The sequence below is a fragment of the Cornus florida genome, unplaced genomic scaffold (genome assembly GCF_030987335.1).
Source record: "Cornus florida cultivar Cherokee Brave unplaced genomic scaffold, ASM3098733v1 CherokeeBrave_3.0.0_Hap2_Chr06, whole genome shotgun sequence".
Lineage (NCBI taxonomy): Eukaryota > Viridiplantae > Streptophyta > Magnoliopsida > Cornales > Cornaceae > Cornus > Cornus florida.
In genome coordinates this window covers 77,707,708-77,725,871 of record NW_026775576.1, presented here as the reverse complement: position 1 = coordinate 77,725,871, position 18,164 = coordinate 77,707,708, and the positions used below count along the sequence as shown (strand labels likewise).

Here is an 18,164-nt window from a genome sequence, read left to right as displayed (position 1 = left end):
TTTCTAAATTTGTTGAAGGTAAAATAGATTGTGCTTTATTAAAAGTTCCACTAGCATGGCGAAAAATTTGTTCCTCATCTCGGGAAGATTCTTTTGTAGGTCTTTGAAGAAGTAAACATGCCCATCCTTGAGCTGATGCATCTGTCTGGATTATTTTATAACTATTTTCAAGTGGGAGTTGTAAGGGTTCTAACTGGGTGACTAAAGATTTAATTTTCTTAACTAATTCTATGTCTTGAGTATTAAAATATTTTTGTCCATGTTTACCTAGTTTTGAATACAATGGTCCTACTAACTGTCCTAATTTAGGAATAAAATTACGACCATAATTTAATAGTCCTAAAAATGCTTGTAATAATTTAGTTTCTTCTAATTTATCTGGAAATTTTAAAATTTTCTTAACAATATGTGATTGTAGTTTTACTTATCCGTCCTTAATGTACAAGCCTAAAAATTCAATATCTTGTTTTTCTAATATCATCTTTTTACTACTTATAATGAGTCTTTGTGTTATAAATTCGTTGAATATAAGTTCAAGATATTTTCTACGCTCTTCTTTAGTTTGACTGAAGATTAGAATATCGTCTATGTAAACATAACAGAATTTTGAATGTTTATTGAATATAGTATTCATTTTTCTTTGAAATTCTTGTGGTGCATTTTTTTAATCCAAAAGGCATGACAAACCACTCATAATGTCCTTCAGGACATGTGAACGCTGTAGTTCAATGGATTCGTCAGCCATACGGATTTGCCAAAATCCTGATTTACAGTCAAATTTAGAAAACCATTTTCTATCTTGCATTCGATTTATTAAAACATTTTTATTAGGGATTTTGTAACTGTCATCGTAGGTATTATCATTTAATTTTTTATAATTTATAACCATACGAACTTTTTCTCTTTTTATTTCGGCATGATTTCTAACCATAAAGGCTGAACTCTTATGTCTATTATTGCTTTTTCGTATTACTTTTAGCAATAAAAGTTCTTTGATTCGTTTTTGGAATCCTTCTTGATCATCTAAGGCATGAGGATTATCTTGTATTTTTATAGTTATAAAAAGATTTATTATATTTAATTTGGCTTCGATTTTATTTTTGTACTAGTGTTTCTGGGGATCTTCTCCTAAAATTTAAGTAGTTTCAGCTACTCTTATAAGATTATCAATGTTTAATTTGAAATTTTTTAATATAGCTTTATTATTGAGTAAAATCTTGGGTTTATCTAAGTGATTAAGAAACATTAAGGCGTCAGAAACATCTTCTACAAATTCTATTACATCAAATAAATTTTTGATTTTTTCTTCGGTCATAGGTAATTCAGTAATAGGTAAAGTATTGATATAAGTAATAACTCATTTTTCTTTCTGAGGAATACAAGGAGAATTGGATGGAATAAATGTTCCTTTCTTAAAAAACTGTAAACCGGTAGGAGTATACATAAATCCTCCGATGAGTGAATTTATAAAGTTTAAGCCTAAAATAAAATCGTAAGTACTCGGACTATTGTTAACTACATAAGTTTGTGGTAAAACAAATTTCTCATTATTTATTACTATAGGAACATTCTGGACACAATGAGTTATTGGCAATTTTTCATTATTATATTGACTAATATTAACATTATAATTTAATTTTATTAATACTTCTTCTGGTACTAAATGTCTTTTAATTATGCTTTTAGAAGCTCCAGTATCTAACATAGCTGAAGTTTGGACTAATTTTTCTTTAAATTCTAATGTTACCGGAAATTGGATTAAACTAGATAGTTTATATATTGAATTTATGGATTCAACTAATTTATTTTATAGTTTATTTTCATACTTATTATGACAGTCGAGACATAATAGGTTTTTACAATGATCTTTACAATAATATCCTTCGTTAATAGAAGAGCTACATTGTTTACAGTTGTAATTTGAGAAATGAAATTTTGTTTACAGTTGTAAATTGAGAAATGAAATTTAACTAACTCATAATAACATGAAGAATTACTTATAGTGCAAATATAATTTTTCACAGAATGAAGTCCTTATTCAAGATCTTCATCATTCTCACTATCAATACTCTCAATACTGTATATGCTTTCATTATTGTCATCGAAATCATAAACGTTTTCTAATTCATATAATTTCTCTATTTGTTCCTCAATATCTTCAAGTATATTAATTTTTTCTTGTATTTGTTTAATAAGGTTTTGCTTATATTTATAAGGGTAATTTGGTCTTATATGACTTGGATCTTCACAAACAAAATATTTGCAGCTTCGTTCCTTTGTGGGTAATGTAGTCACTTTGTTATCTTTATTGTTCTTAATATCTTTTTTATTTCTATTTATTTTTCGTTTTTTATACCAAGGGCGTTTTCTGAATTGTCTAGGGTTATTTTTAAAATAAGGTTTTTTGTTATGATATTTCTTGTGGGTTTTACTTTTGCGTAGATTATATTTTTTAGATTTATTACACTTATAATTATAATTTTTCTGAGACATACAACCATACTGAGGCGGAAAATCTATTTGTCTACACGTATAATAAAATTATTTTTTAATTTGTTTGGATTCTTTACGTTGTCTACATTCTGCTTTTAAAATATTATACACATGATTAACTCTATCTCCTATGGTTAACGTATCGCGTCTAGGATTTTTTAGCCATTTTTTCTATATTTTAGTTCCTATACTTCCGGGTAATTTCTAAAAATACCTATCGAGTAAGGTTTTATCTCTTGTTTTACCAGTGGCTGTAAAATACTCGAAAAACTTATTGGTATAATCTCTTAAGTATCTAAAATCACAAATTTGTAATAATTCTAAATTTGGTAAAGCTTCGTTTTGCTTTATTAAGGTTTTGTCTAATAATCTGCCTTCACTAACTAATACTTTTTTTATTAAGCTGGTAAAACCTTGAATTGTAAAATTATCACATAAAAAGACATAATCATTGAGATAAGTTACTTTGTAAAACTGCCACCAGTCATGGATAGTTCCCCTTCATAATGTTTCACAATAAGTTAAGGCCTGGGTTCTATTGTCAAAATTGGTTAAAATGGATTGCCTAATACAATCTCATTCCCAATTTTCGATTACTTTTGCCCAATTTTGGGGATCGTGTCTTGTTATGTCTAATATTGTATCTGCTTGTTGTACTGGTATATTGTCATATTGTCTACGATATTGTGTTAATGTGTACATATCTAGTATATTTTTATTTTCTACATAAGTTTCATGTGAGGGATTTAATCGTTGTCCAGTGGTATAGTCGTCATTTAAGGTATTACTTCCTGAAGCGTCAGTCATTTCTTAGTCAGTCATTTCTTGGTCAATTGACTGAGATATTGATCCTTCTGGTTCTTTTCCTTCTCTATGTTCTATTACATTCAACTCTTCTTTTACTGTGTTTAATTCCGATACTGTATAAAAAGATTCAAACCTTACGCTTAGAATATTTTTCTTAATATCATCATTATTTCCTTGTCCTAAGTAAATACTTTCTACAAGTTTGTATTTAAGTTCTGAATACTTGTCTTGTAAGGCTTCTAATTCTAAATTATCAAAATCGTACATTATTTTTTGTAGAATTTCATCTTATAATCTATCATTAAGGACATTTATTTCTTCACGAGATTCTATTTCTATGAGTGTAGTTAAAAAGTCTTCTTGTGTATCATCTACTAAATTGTCTTGTCTTTTATAATTACTAAATCTTATGCTAGCTTCTCCGCTATTTGTAACATATATCATATTATTTTCGGGAAACTTTTTAGGTATAGTAGTAAGATTAGGTAATTTCCATTCAGTTCCTTCATGGGTAATACTACTTACTTTTCTCGCTTCTATCATCTGGACATATTTGCTACTAAAAGGTTTAACTATTTCACTAAATTGGGTTTTAAATTTTAAGTTATATCGATTAACTGCTTTGCCCATAAATAAAGTATTAACTAAAAGATTTTCAAATTGTCCTATCATATTATATCATTTTGTAGATATAGCTATCTTTATATGTTTACTGAATTCTCTAGTAGTTATTGTAAAATTGGGGATACGTCCTACTATGGCTGTATTGTTGGCTAAATCTATTTCGGCGCTAACTATTTATGCTTGTTGATGGTTATTCTATCGGTCATCATAAATATAAGCAAGTGCTCTAGGTCCTATTTCTGTTCTGTTTAATCCTACTAATCCTATCATTATGACGCCTAAATGCATGAGTTCTAAATTATTATCATTTAATTCTTGACATGCTTCGGGTGTTACAAGGTCTAAAATATCTTGATTATTAACTGCACTTATTTTTCTTTGGCTAAAATGATTGTATATCTTGCTCTAGAAGTCTAATAAATTATTGGAATAAATAATTTACCTTCTTCATTCCTTGTTCTATATATTTTTTAGTATCATGTTCATTATCATATAAATCATCTACTCTCATTATTTCTTTGGCTTTTTTAAGGATAATGGCCATTGTGATATTTGTTTATGAGGTTGTAACAAATTTACACGCTTGGTGGTTACAAGTGAGTATTGATTTGACAATTTTATATCCTTTATTTTATTTGATAATTCAAATAATTCTTTAGAGGATTCTCTAGGAATACTTTCTTGTATCACTTCTAATTTCTCTTCAAGTTTATTAACTTTATCAGATAACTGGAGTAATAACTGGATTAAAAAGTTATTTTGTCTAATATGTATATTAGTTGATTGTACGTCTGTTTTAAAACTCGTAAATCCTATGGGTTCTTTATCAATTTTGTAAAGTTCAGCTAAGGCAGTTAGATAATCAGGATTACTAGTACTCATAAAACTATTGTAATAACTGTTTGATATCAGTTTTAAGGGATTTTAAATAGTCTATAATTATTTTTTGATTTTTAGCAATATTTTTAATATCACTATTGATATATTTAATTGCGACTAATATTATCTTGTTATTTAAATTATTTGGACTAGAATTCTATACTACTTGTTCTTTAATATAATCAAGATTCTCTCATAGTCGTTTTATAGAATTATCTAAATTATTAAAGTCTATTCTATTCATAAACTAAAATCGTTGCCGTCTAACTTCTAAAATATTCTGTATCAAAAGAATTTTAGATCTAAGTTTGTCTATTCTTTGTTGTAGACTGCGCGTTATGTCTCCTAATTCTAGTGCTATGTAGCATTTCCTAAGTGTTATTTGGTAAAATTCTAAAACTTACACAAGTTGTTCTTTGGGTAAATTGTGCATAAAGTAAACTTCTAGGGGTGAAAATATAATTTTAACGTACTTAAGCCTTCAAATAAAATGCTTTGACTTTTAGTTCATGTTAAGGTAAATATGCAAACTATGTTCATGTATGATGTATGGGTAATATACTTTTGCTATTACCACTTATATGTAATTTTCCCTTTATTATTTAATATCCTTTCATTTCTTTTCCCAAACATGATTACCATCCTTTCTTTTCTTCATTAATCAACCAAGCACGATACATGATTAATAATCAACCAAGCATGATATATGATTAATACTATCTTCACGTGATTAACACTATCCTCTCATTTATTTTCTCTTCTCTCATAACAAATGTTATTATCTATTTTCTTTTAATTGTACCAAACATAACCTAAATGAAATAACGACACGCTTATACGTTTTTGTTTCACAAGATTTCCACTTTGGAAAAGAAGACTAAAAGGGTCCAAATTAATCATTTCTTCAAGTTCCAAGAGGCCACAAATTAAAATATAATTTTCAAACTCTCTATTCTTGCCTATTGGGGCCTATCTGTTGGCACTTAGGTATAGATTTATAAATATTTAGGCTTAAAAATTTATAATATGACCCCCCAAAATAAATAGTGAGTTTTGGGAACTTTGTCCAAGTTTCCAATCTGTCACCATCAATTTAGAATTTATCAGGAAAAAATGGCTATTGGTGTGAACTTCTCATAGACAGGGAAGTCTTGCACCCCTTTAATGATGATATCATTCAAATATGGGTCAATGGGTCAGGAATCATTTTAATTATGATTAAAGTGATCGAAACATAATTATTTGCAAATTATCTTTTCTTTATTATTGGTTTAGGCTCTTCCATCGTATCATTTTACAGAGGTGACATCACAACCTAATAGTAAAATACTGTCTATATGAATGCATTGGTCGGGTTCACTCAATACAAATATTTAATTATAGAGCATTTAATAGTTAATACAAATACTACATGTAAGCAATCCCAAACTTGAATTTGAAATTGGAACAACCAAATGTAATAGATTAGTGTTTGGGTGGATCCCATGTTAAATGTCTGATTAGTTTTATTGACCTTTTTTCCCCTAGGTTGACTAAATTGAAACGCTATACAAAAATTGATCCACAGGTCAAAATGTCCTCATATTAACAACCAAATGCCTCATTAAAACTATGCAAACTGAAGGACCAGAACAGAAAAGCTGAAAGCAACACTACAATTCATTTTCCCGAACATTTAAAATGGAAAACAATGGATTTCATTTAGGGAAAAAAAGAAAAAAAAAAAAAGACAGTGGATTTCATTATGTTTATTGCAAAACTAAAAAGTCATGTGATCTCTAATAACAGCTCAGGCTGCTCAACCACAACCTTTACAGGAAGAACTGGAAACCATTCAATGACATGTTCCGGCACGAGAAAAGAACCACCGAGAGGCAAGAGAGTCCGCCAGATACATTCCGATTTCCATCATTCAGAGACATGCTGAATTCTGATTCTCATCCTCACCTGCTGGTTGTGTATTGAATCTCAGCATGTTCTCTCAACCACTCCAGCACTTTGGCTCCCTCTAGTATCTCCTGAACCTATAGAATTCCGGAAAAAGAGGAAGATTATACCCTTATCAGCACCTGTTACACATATAGGATCTACACTGCAATCACCAAGAGAGCATTTTGGGTTTAGAAATAAAAAATGTGTGATAAAGAGTATCAAGCCCTTCCATTTTAATAGTGTTAGGTTTGTACAACCATTATGAAACACCTTCACCAGTCTTCGAACTTCAAAAGAGGGCATTTTACGGACAATTTGCTATTGAACATGCATGCACATTACAGGGGTAGGGTTTGGAAGCAACCGAAAGAGCACAGCAACAGCATTCCCCTTCTTTAAAAGGTGGATTATACTAACCTGTTCTTTCACACGTTCCTCGTCATATTCTTGTTTATGACGTTTGAATTCAGTGATGGAGTTCTCAACCTCCTTGACCAAATCCTCTGTTGAAAACTGCACAACGATCCAACTTATAAAGTCATTGTCATATAAACACATGCTTCCTCTAAGGAGATCTTATTTTTATTCAACATTATGAGGCTGGATAATCACGTATAGTTATTCTAATTGTATCAAATGGATGGCAGCGTACTCTACCCAATTACCATTTGTGAAACACATGCAAAATAATAGGAAGCAATGCTTCAATAAACAGAACATGAACAATTTAGTAAACAGATGAGGAGTTTATCCCAATACAAAATATGTACCTGCAAATTTTCACGTTTAAATATATCCCCAATGGCAAGATTCTGCTTTATCACATTCGTTATATTCTCCTTTTGGTTTTCCAGGAAATCATTTACGGCCTTTGGACTTGATAGAGATGCTAACTGCTGTTCGTTTAGTTTCATGTTTGCCTACTCCCAACATAGTGTTAGAGTGAGAATGCATATAAACAAAGAAAAAAGAAAGACGAAGAGGGGGTGAGGGAGAGAAGACATAGGGTGGGTTTATTTGTTCTGAGTACGTGGTGCAAACAAGATGCAAATTTTTGGGATTCACAGCTACTGGTTGGGTGCCCTAAAGAAAACAGGCAATATGTGCGAGCTGACCTGCATTTGCAAAAGTCTGGATCCATATAGCTGCCTGCCTTGTTCCTCAAACAAGGATCGAGGTATGTTGACATCAATCATCTGAAAATTACAAGAAAATGTTACATATTAAGTGGAAAGAGAGAGTCAAAAAGCAAAGAAGGGGAGTAAAATAGGTAATGCATATAGAGAGAGAGGATCCTAGTTTCAAACAACTTTTCTTCCCATTGGACTAGTCAAATATTGTGTAATAATTGAATGCAATTCCTTTTTTACTTTCCGGTCCGAACAGTTCCTCTAAGTTGACAAACAAGTAATTGAATTGAAAGTTTTAGTCCTGCATTAGAGAATTGTTTTGTGGATCTCCATGGGATCTGCTGAGAAATAAGGCACAACACCTACTCTCGAGCAACTATAGTCTATAGAAATGCCAAGTGCAACAGCATGCACCTAATAGAATGAAAAACCAGCAAAAAATCTCCATGATAATATGATATGGAATGCTCATGCATGACATGCATCAAGAAAAAGAAGAAGAAAAGATACACCATGGAAAACCATTGTTCAGTGAAATTCAGGGATGCATCAACCAAAAGCCACTAGAGATGAATTGAATCTTAATGCTTCTATAATTCTATTGAGAACCCAAAAGGAAAAACAAAGATAAAAATAAAAAATACCTTGCGAAGCTGGTCTAAAATGGCATTATCTGTTGCTTGTTCTTTAGCTGTTTGCTCTATTTCTAAGCATCTTTGCAGCAAGGATTCTTTGACCTGTGTGAATATGTAGCAGAAAATTTCATTGCAGCATCTTATGATTTAAGCAGAATGAAATTGAGAGCCACGCAAATGCAACACCTCACCTGCGTAAGGGTGGTGCATCCTGGAAGAAGCTTATCAGCAATGGAGTCATTCAACTCTGGTAGATCTCTATAGAATAGTTCTTTACATTCAACCTAAGTGAATGGAGCACAAAAGGGAATATATATAAAAAAAATCTATTAATGCATATTTTATGTCATCCACATAACAATAAAAATTATAACATGAAAGTTTGTTGGCTTGACACTGACACAACGAAAAAAAGCCTGGTTGTTTTTTGAAAAAGTAAAGCAATTTGAAAAGCGATTCTAGTTCAAGAAGCAATCCTGCCATTTTTTCTATTTAACTCTTTCTTAGTAATGTTCAGCAAAGTTATGTGAAAGCAAGCCGTTCTAATATTTCATTATTGCATAAAAATCAGGAAACATACAAGAAGAAATTTGGTCAAATTTTCAGGAGATCGATATATTGAAATTTTGAGTTCACTGTCTGCTGATACTAGGTAATTCAGGCCAAAACAGATACCAAGCCAGCAAAAAACTTGACAATAATTCACAAATCAAATAGCATGTAGAAATGAAATGGCAAAAGGCCATAGAATATAATGACTATACACATACAATCTATTAGTGTCTGAAGGCAGTCATTTTCATTTTTTCCTTGATACTTGGATTTCTTAAAACTAGAAGGAAACTCACTGTAAATTGAGCATGAACACCATGGAGATTTTCTTGTTTCCATGATTCAGGAAATTTGAGTGGAAAGGACTTTGTTTCACCTCGTTGAATTCCATTTATTGAATCCAGGAAACCTGGAAGGACCTTATCTCCATCTTCTGTATCAAACTGAAAACCTGCAAAGAACAGCAATGAGGTAGGAACCAGTTGAAATAATTTGATCAACAATAAATTTCATAAGGTGAAACAACTGAATTGCAATTTATAAGAGGTTTCAGACTCATAGGACAATAGAGCTCTAGGATTAGGATATCTTGATACTTGCACAATTAATTTTTCCTATAAAAGGAAAAAGAATAAAGAGTAGTGAGAAAATCAATCAAAGATAATTTGGCCATATGCAGCAACAGCCAATAACTAAACCAGTGAGTACAGTGATGTGGTTGTTTCTAAGGGAATTACTAGGGGAATGGAAACACCGAAACTAACATGATTTGAGATAATTAGGAAAGATACTTAACATATGGCTTAACAAAGGTTATGGCCTTAGCCGAATGGGGAAAGAGGACTCATTTAAGTATGTAACCCACCCAAATAGTTAGGAAAAGGCTTCATTGAGTTGAGTATCCTGAAGATATAAGAATCGTCCTTAATAACGAATTATTCTGAAAAAAGATGCCATAATGCTCCCCCGTACAGTACAGATATATCAATGGTAACTCTAATTCATCATTTGGTCCCCTGTGGAGATAAATCTAAGTAAAAAAAGTATCCCAATCAGGCACATATTATCTGACCCAAGGCATGTAATAAGCATTCAAAATAATAAATAGATTCACATCGTAGTGGACTTCGAATCAATCAGATCGGTTAAGACCACTATGACACTGATAAACCGAAGATCTTCATTATTATGCACATCTAGTACACTGTAAGCCAGGAAAAGAAAGGATGGGTTCTTTACCAGTTTCTCAATCATTTTCATTTTCTCACTATCTTAGTACTAAAAGGCATCTGTAGACCAATCCAAGCTATGTTTCAACAGTGCTAATATATAATTCCTGTCTTGCTATGTCGATATCTACGCGGGGTCTGGATACTCATGCTTTTAAATCAAGTTGCAGATTTAACGTGGTTTAAATGCCTCAGATCCAGGGTATAGACTGACACTCATATGCGTCCTTTTACATATATTCTGGGCCTTCTGGCCATCAATTTTTTGTCAGGTATCTAAGTCTAAGACTGTAAAAGTAGAAGAATACTCATGATGATATGCAGCATAAATAGTTTATGTTGACATAAATTGAAGCTTAAGTGCATGTGGACAAACCTTTACTCTCTGCAGATGGAATTTTTTGAACATTTGATTCATCTTGATCAATTGTTGTCGCTGATATATCAAGGACCACAACATCACCGATCTATGGAAATTTCAAGTCTGTTAAAGTAGCACACCTCATATGGCAAGTGATAAAGTTATACATGCAACCATTTTAGTTCCTCAACTAAATCTTAAATAACAGGGACACTCCTTTATGATCACTATATGGAAAGTGCAATGAGATAAGAGTATAAAAAAGAAAGTACCTTAACAAATCATGCAGTTAACTTGATATAATCAATTATCTGAATAAAAACACAGTTCATGATCTCTGATAACATAAAACAGTGATAAGATGTAATGCAACTTGGGATAAGATGTTAACGAGCTTGGTCGGTAAGGCATAATGGTGGTTGAACCATATCCTACGGCTCGAGTCTCCAAAGGAGCCTGAACCCTCTTTTCATTCTTTGTCCCCACTTGCCTATCTACCAAAATAACAAATAGAGCAATGGGAGATAAAAGGTCTAGAGCTATGTTTAATGGACTCTTCTAAATTAGTGAAGCACCTGTCTCTGACATAACACATTTATATGGTATCAGATGTGTCCCTTACAAAATAGAAGAGAATATTGAGAATATACTGTGTCAATGTTTTCTTCAATTTGGAATTTTGATAAATCTGCCGCTTGTACACATCCGTGCACACGATACATGTAAAATAGATCTAAAGATGCTTTCATACTTCAAACATTTGGAAACCCATATGAAGACACATTCAAACATATTTGCATCAAAATTATTACTCAATATCTGAATTTTTGAAGAAACAAACCCCACACCTCCAAGGACACACAATATTCTTCACAAAAAAAAAAAAAAAAAAGGGGGTATATGAAACATAAGAATACGCGACCAGCTCAGTAAATTTCATTCAGTTGCATTAGCTATTGCATTGCTATAACTAACATAAATCTTCCACACAAGATTAATAAATGATAATAGCATCATTTTCTGCAGAGCATTGGTCATGAATCTATCTGGTATTTATTTTCCTTCGAATCAACTAGTCTACAAAGCTTCAAAGTAGAAATTAAAATAAATTCCAAAAAGAGAGACAAAACTGAAAAAGCATCTGCAACAACTTTACATGGTTACCTGCATGCCTCTGTCAGTTACAATTCTCAGCAATCCTAGGGATTTGTGGCGACGTCGTAATTCTTGTTCAGAAGCTACATGAGCGTCTATGTCACTGTCTATCTCAACAGCAATTTTCAAATTCTTGTATCCATTCTCAGGATTCCACTTGACTTCAGGAGCCACATCAACAATGACATCATATCTGGACCATAAATCAGCATGCACAACCATGACAAGTTCATATGTAAAATACACACATGGGAGCTAAGACAATCATATTTCCTTACTAATGCCTCTCCTTTAAATACACAAGGCCAATATTGTTAAAATCTCCTTTAGGTGCTATGACCACTTAATGTGACTAGGCAACTGGATTCTTCTTTATGCTAAGTGCGAAAAACTAGGGTACAGGTTTCAAGGTTCAGTTACCCAATGTTCCTAGAGTAACAATATTAAATAAACATAGAATTTTTTAAATGATTGATTAAGAGGTTATTGCCTTTGTGCTTCACTATGCTATAACAGAGAACAAAAACACAAGTGCAGATATGTGTGCGCGCACACACGCACACACACACACACACACAAAAGAACGCTTTCCAACAAGACACCACTTGTAGAGAAAAGGGTACTCTAATTTTGTACTTTAATTTTCATCATTTTATTTTATTATTGAACTTAAAAGTTAATTCTTTTCTAAATGCGTATTGTTATCCAGTTTTTATTTGTTAATAATAAGAATATCTCAATCAGCACTAAGCTCTTCTATTAGTTCAAATACATTCAAGTTTCATCATACAAACCAATAAGTAATTAGATTTCATCTAAGCAGACCAGAAGGTACTTAGGCTATCAACAGGATCCTCATCTAGCCTTGCCATGAGTTTTGACAACAAAGAAGAAGCACTGGTGGCAGGTAACTGCTACTTTTATTCCTTATTTTGTTTTTTTTTTTTTTTTCATTTTTTCAATTGTTTGTTACTGAGCTAAACACTAATTCTACTACTAAACGTGAAACTGGTTGAACCAAGAACATGTAAGAGCAAGGTTTTCTTAAAGTGAATGTTTGACAAACCTCAGGAAGTTGAGAGAAGAATAGGTCTTTTCCATGTCAGAAAATTTGGTTACAATGCGAATAGAGTCTTTCAATGCCCTTCCAGTCACCTATGAAACAAAAGACGCATTAAGAGCCAGTTAATAGGCATAATCCTCTAGTAATACCCTAGGATAAATCTACTACATTAACCACCGGATTCATTTGACATAAATAGGCAGACAGCGAAATATAATTTCATCACACTATATCTCATGAAGGAAGCTATGTTAGTCATCATTTGAGAAGTCTTAGTACAATTCCTAGTTGTTTTAAATGGAGGGATTGGGATGGGGGGTGTGGGTGTCACTTAATACCACCAGTACGCATCAATCTTTCTATAGGAAAAAACATTGTATGTGTTGCCAGCTCACAAGTCATAACATATTACATAGCTGATTTTTCTTTTTTTAACTACAAATGAAACACATCTTGAAACATATCTAGCAATTTGCAAAAATCAAAATTGATGCATATCATATAGATGATCATATCAGCGTGTCTCATAAAACAAAGAAGAAGAAACCAAGTAAAATCTGAAAGGTTTAAATCAAGTTAACTAATCTAATAGGCGATTTGCATGGAGAATCCAAAATGTAAAAATAAAAACAATAAATGGATACAAAAGAATAATACAACATACCAAAGACATAGCATGTGGAAGGGTTCTTTTCAAAATAGATTCAATTGTAGCCTTTTGGACATTTTGCTTCCCTACGTAAGTAATCAGAATATTGTCTGGAATATTCTTTCCCGGGCGGAATCCAGGGACCTGAGAATACAGCCAATTTGTAGCATGAATTCACACTTATTTTCACAAGCCAAATAATATGAAAACATTAATACAACATTTCTATATCTGTGAGATCTGTGTTTGATTTAAGATTATTCTATTTGCCAATGTGAAGCACAAAATCCTTCAATTTGCATAAATGAATGAGATGAAAGTTTCCTTTTTCCCAGTATGCATCTGGAATGACAAAATTACTAAATCTTGGAAGTTTCTCATTACACAAAAGTCATGTTCCGGATTTAGCACTAAAATATTGTGGTTTCTTTGAGCTTGGGAAAATTTTAGATAACAAGATGTTGACTGGGTCCTCGAATATAACAACTACAGTCCATGAAAAAATGGTGGAGTGAATGAGTTTTTTTCGTCACAAAATCACTGTGGAGTGAATGCGTTGTATGCGTTTAATCCCAGTAAATCTTATAAAAGCATCTTATATTACACAGAACCCAACAGTACCTTTGCCTGCTTCAAGAACTCCTTCATCACCCTTCTATAACAATCCTCACAGACAACAGGAGGAACTTCTACACTCAACCTAACCTGCAGATACAAACATATATAATAACATAGATGGGCTATTTTTTTTGTCCTCAAGTGAATAGGAAATATCAAAACATTCAAGCTATGTTTGGTAACATGGAATTGGTGCCGTGAAATTGGAATTCAATAATAATAATAATAATAAAAAGCTCAAACTGTGAACTATTTTTTCTCGAATTCCTATTCAGATGCACCAATTCCATATACGAACATATATAATAACATATATGGGCTATATATATATATATATATATATATATATAAAGTGAATAGGAAATATCAAAACATTCTTGCTATGTTTGGTAGGATGGAATTGGTGCATTTGAATAGGGACTCGAGAAAATTTTGAATTACTATTCAAATGCATCAATTCCATGCTACTGAATAAAAAGAAAGATAAAATCACTCTATTCAAACAGCTCAAAGAAAAGGTTCAATAATGTCCAGTGACAAACAGATATTATAAAGCAGCCTATATAGACATACTGAGAAGTTCTATGGACACATACATTTTGAGTTGGGCGGAGAAATATAAGAAACGCCCAATTAGCTAGTGATGATTGTAAGTGCATATTGAAATTGGGAAGAAAATAAAAATAAATGAATATCTACATTGATTCACAATTAATTACTTAAAAAAAAAATTAAAGTAGATAACATTACAAAAACTCACTCTGGAATTGGGTTCTTGGGTTTCTGTGACCTTGATCTCAGCCGGAAGTGGGTCTTTCTTCACATCATCGAGAGCAGCCGTTGATGCCGAAACGACGAAGCGGGTCGAAATGATTGGAGAAGGGGGTTGGGTGAGAGAGAAATGGCGGGAAGAGGATGATAGTTTTTGAGAATTGAAGAGTCTGTTGTTGTTGGTGGGTTGAAGAAGAGAGCTAGAGAGAGAAAGAGATGAGGTAGGAGAGAGAAGAGAGGGTTTGAATTGGAGGAACGTCGGAGTTGTCGGAGAACTACAGAGCTCCATTTGTGGTCTGAGTATAGAGCAACAAGCTACTGAAGATAGACGAGGTCACGGGAAGATAGTTTTGCGAAGTAGATAGGATGGACATAGAAAACGACGGCGTTAGATTTGATGCTATGGTCAATCAGGGGGGGAAAAAAAAATTAGCATTCTATTTGGGATTTCTTTATAGTTAAATTGGATCAAGATAATACGTGTTGAAGATGATAAATACAATTTGTGGATTTAGTTAAGAATTTGAGAATTTTCTTTTACCTTTCTAGAAAATTCAATTTTTATAATATATTGAACTGGAAAATGATAAAAATAATTTTGAAAAAAAAAATGATTGGGGTGTAATTACGGTCAATTATGGTGTAAGTTGGTGGAATATATATGCACTAAAATAAAGAATAAGTAATTTCTAATTTTCTATGTAAGGTAAGGAAAAAAAAAAATTTAAGAAATTTTTATATAAGATAAGGAATAAAAATAAAATAAAATAGAGAGAAATAACTAACTAAACAGTTGCCACTTCTTTTCGTACCAATATCACCAAATTCAATTGATGAGGTTTATGAGCAATGTCAAAAGTTTGTAAATTTAAGTTGCTATTAAGTTAATGAGTGGGTATGAATTCATAGGAGTAGCCTAACCTCAATTTGTAAGAACTATGTTCACATCGTAAAGGTCAGAAGTTCAAATCCTCTTTAAATTATTCTTAAAAAAAAAAAAAAAAAATCCCGTATGTTATTTGTTTGGAAAAAGTATATATTGTGTGCCAATGTTACATCATCATCCTTGTTCAATCAAAGGAGTGTGGTTCATTTTATAATATTTGCTTATGGTTTGTATTAATTCGTAATTTCTGTTAGCTAAAACTAATATTTTGAGAAAATGGGCTCTGCCTACATAAACTCGCACTCATCGGTTAAATTGAAATTCAATTCAAAAAATCCTTGCAAGTTATATGGTGAATCGTGTTTGGTTATAAAACTGGGTGTGAGCATATGTGTGTTGCTAGTGGGTTTTTTGATATATTTCTTTGCTCTGTCAAGTCGGTGTATAACTTGAGTGGAAATTCAACAGTAATTTTTCCTGTGATAGTGAAAAGTTTGTCCCTGGGTTTTTTCCACGTAAATATTTGGTGTCTCTGATTTGGTTGCATAGTTGATTGTTTGAATTTATATTTTGAAGGTTATTTCTCTTATCCCAAATTATTTGGAATCAACAAGTGGTATCAGAGCCGAGGTTGCACGTTGGTGATCTATTTTTGAGGCTAATATGGAAAACATACAACGGTGTGATGATAAAATTGACGGCTTCAAACTATACGATTTGGGAGCCTAGAATGAAGGATATCCTATTGTAAGGATTTATACGACCCCATTGAGGGTGATAGTGCCAAGCTCGCAAAAAAAGTATGCCAAAGTCTGGATTTAGACCAATAGGAAAATTGTGGGACTAATCAGACAGTGTATTTTCACCATGTTTCTGAGGAGACTAATACTTAAGGTCTCTGGAAGAAATTAGAGTCATTGTAGGAGAGGAAAGTTGTCCATAATAAAGCATTTTTAATAAGAAGATTGGTGAATTTTTAAGTTCAAGGAAGGGAATTATGTTGTAAAGCACATGAGTGATTTTCAGAGTTTGGTGAATCAGATAACCACAATGAAGATGTGTTGGATGATGAGTTACAGGCATTGTTACTTGTGAGTTCATTGCCTAACAGTTGGGAGACTTTGGTGGTATCACTCAGCAATCTAGTTCCAGATGGTAAGTAACTTTGAATGTGGTGAAAGATTGTACGTTCAATGAAGAACTACGACGAAAGGATGTTGATGGAAATCAACCTAAGACTCAAGCTCTTGTCGCAGAGGATAAAGACAGCAGAAGGTCCAGAGGAAAGTCGTTTCAGAGGCAAGTTATAGTCTAGAGATGAGAGTTGTTTCACAGGCCAGTCACAACCTATAGATGAGAGAGCGTATTTTCAGGGTGACAATATATGTCATATAAAGAGATTGATTTTGTTTGCATTGGCTAAAATAACAAGATGAAAAAGAAAATAAGAAAAATAATAGTGTAGACGTCACCACAGCTGCTATAACAATAAAGAGTTGGAGGGGCAAAATAGAAACAAAAAGGTGACATGGAAGCGTGATAAGAATCTCTCGAGTGGCACGACTTCATTAGTTTAAAAGTATAAAGTTGAATTGTACTTATGTTGAGTAGTTAGAGTTGAAGGTATGGTAGTTACAATTCCGAATAATGCATTGGGGTCAGAGGGATACAAGTTGTTGGTTATAACATACATTCAGACCGTCCGATTGGGTATCGGACCACACTCACGGAATCACATAACACTACATATTAAAACACTCTTCGTTACTCTAAAATGAAACTTGAATAAGTTTAATTCAAAACTCTCATTTTCTTTCAAGAATTAAATCTTTTATACATTAAAATGCTTGACGCTTGACACTAATATTGGTCGCAAATCGATGTTGAATGATCTATGTCGTGTTCTTGATTTGCGTCTCAATCTCATTTCTGGAATTACATTAGATCGGCTGGGTTATCAAAACTATCTCGGTAATGGAAAGTGGAAACTCACCAAGGGTTCACTGGTGGTAGCAAGATGAACGTCGTGTTGTACGTTGTATCAGACACGTGCAAAAGTGGTTATGGATTATTTTGTTGCAATCAAAACAAAGTGTTTCGTTGAATTCATAACATCAACAAGAAGCAACCACAAATGAGAAACTAGTGCAGATTTGTGTTCTTGATATAAAAAGTTTTGATCAATGAGAGTGGTTGCGTACTCTAATAAAGATTGCAGAACCTCAGTAGAAGGGGTGTTTCAGAAAACATGTGTTTTCGGTCAAATATAGTACTTTGGGTATCAAGGGCGGATCCAGGGTTTCTGAATAGGGTGAGCTAATTTTAGATTGAGTTAATTTTGGGTGGGCTAATATTACATTTTTTTTTTTGGGGGGTGTGG

General features: G+C 32.6%; 1 protein-coding gene across 1 annotated transcript; it reads right to left on the bottom strand.

The window, feature by feature from the left end:
- Positions 1 to 6,444: 6,444 nt before the first annotated feature.
- On the bottom strand, positions 6,445 to 15,235 carry LOC132312195 (trigger factor-like protein TIG, Chloroplastic). The gene is made up of 13 exons (XM_059810463.1): positions 14,888 to 15,235; positions 14,131 to 14,214; positions 13,525 to 13,653; positions 12,864 to 12,952; positions 11,807 to 11,990; positions 10,658 to 10,748; positions 9,349 to 9,503; positions 8,692 to 8,784; positions 8,510 to 8,602; positions 7,851 to 7,931; positions 7,506 to 7,655; positions 7,153 to 7,248; positions 6,445 to 6,827 (listed from the first exon to the last, which is right to left on the bottom strand). Exons 1-13 carry the CDS (start codon positions 15,185 to 15,187, stop codon positions 6,747 to 6,749), a joined length of 1,626 nt encoding a protein of 541 aa, XP_059666446.1. The 5' UTR covers positions 15,188 to 15,235; the 3' UTR covers positions 6,445 to 6,746.
- Positions 15,236 to 18,164: the final 2,929 nt, after the last annotated feature.

What these genes read in the sequence shown, in the direction of transcription:
- LOC132312195 (XM_059810463.1), bottom strand. Translation starts at nt 15,187, where the DNA reads ATGGAGCTCTGTAGTTCTCCGACAACTCCGACGTTCCTCCAATTCAAA. An exon ending in TTCCACATGCTATGTCTTTG is followed by an intron (nt 12,953 to 13,524) that starts GTATGTTGTATT and finishes TTTGTTTCATAG; the next exon opens with GTGACTGGAAGGGCATTGAA. An exon ending in TAACTGACAGAGGCATGCAG is followed by an intron (nt 10,749 to 11,806) that starts GTAACCATGTAA and finishes AAATTTCCATAG; the next exon opens with ATCGGTGATGTTGTGGTCCT.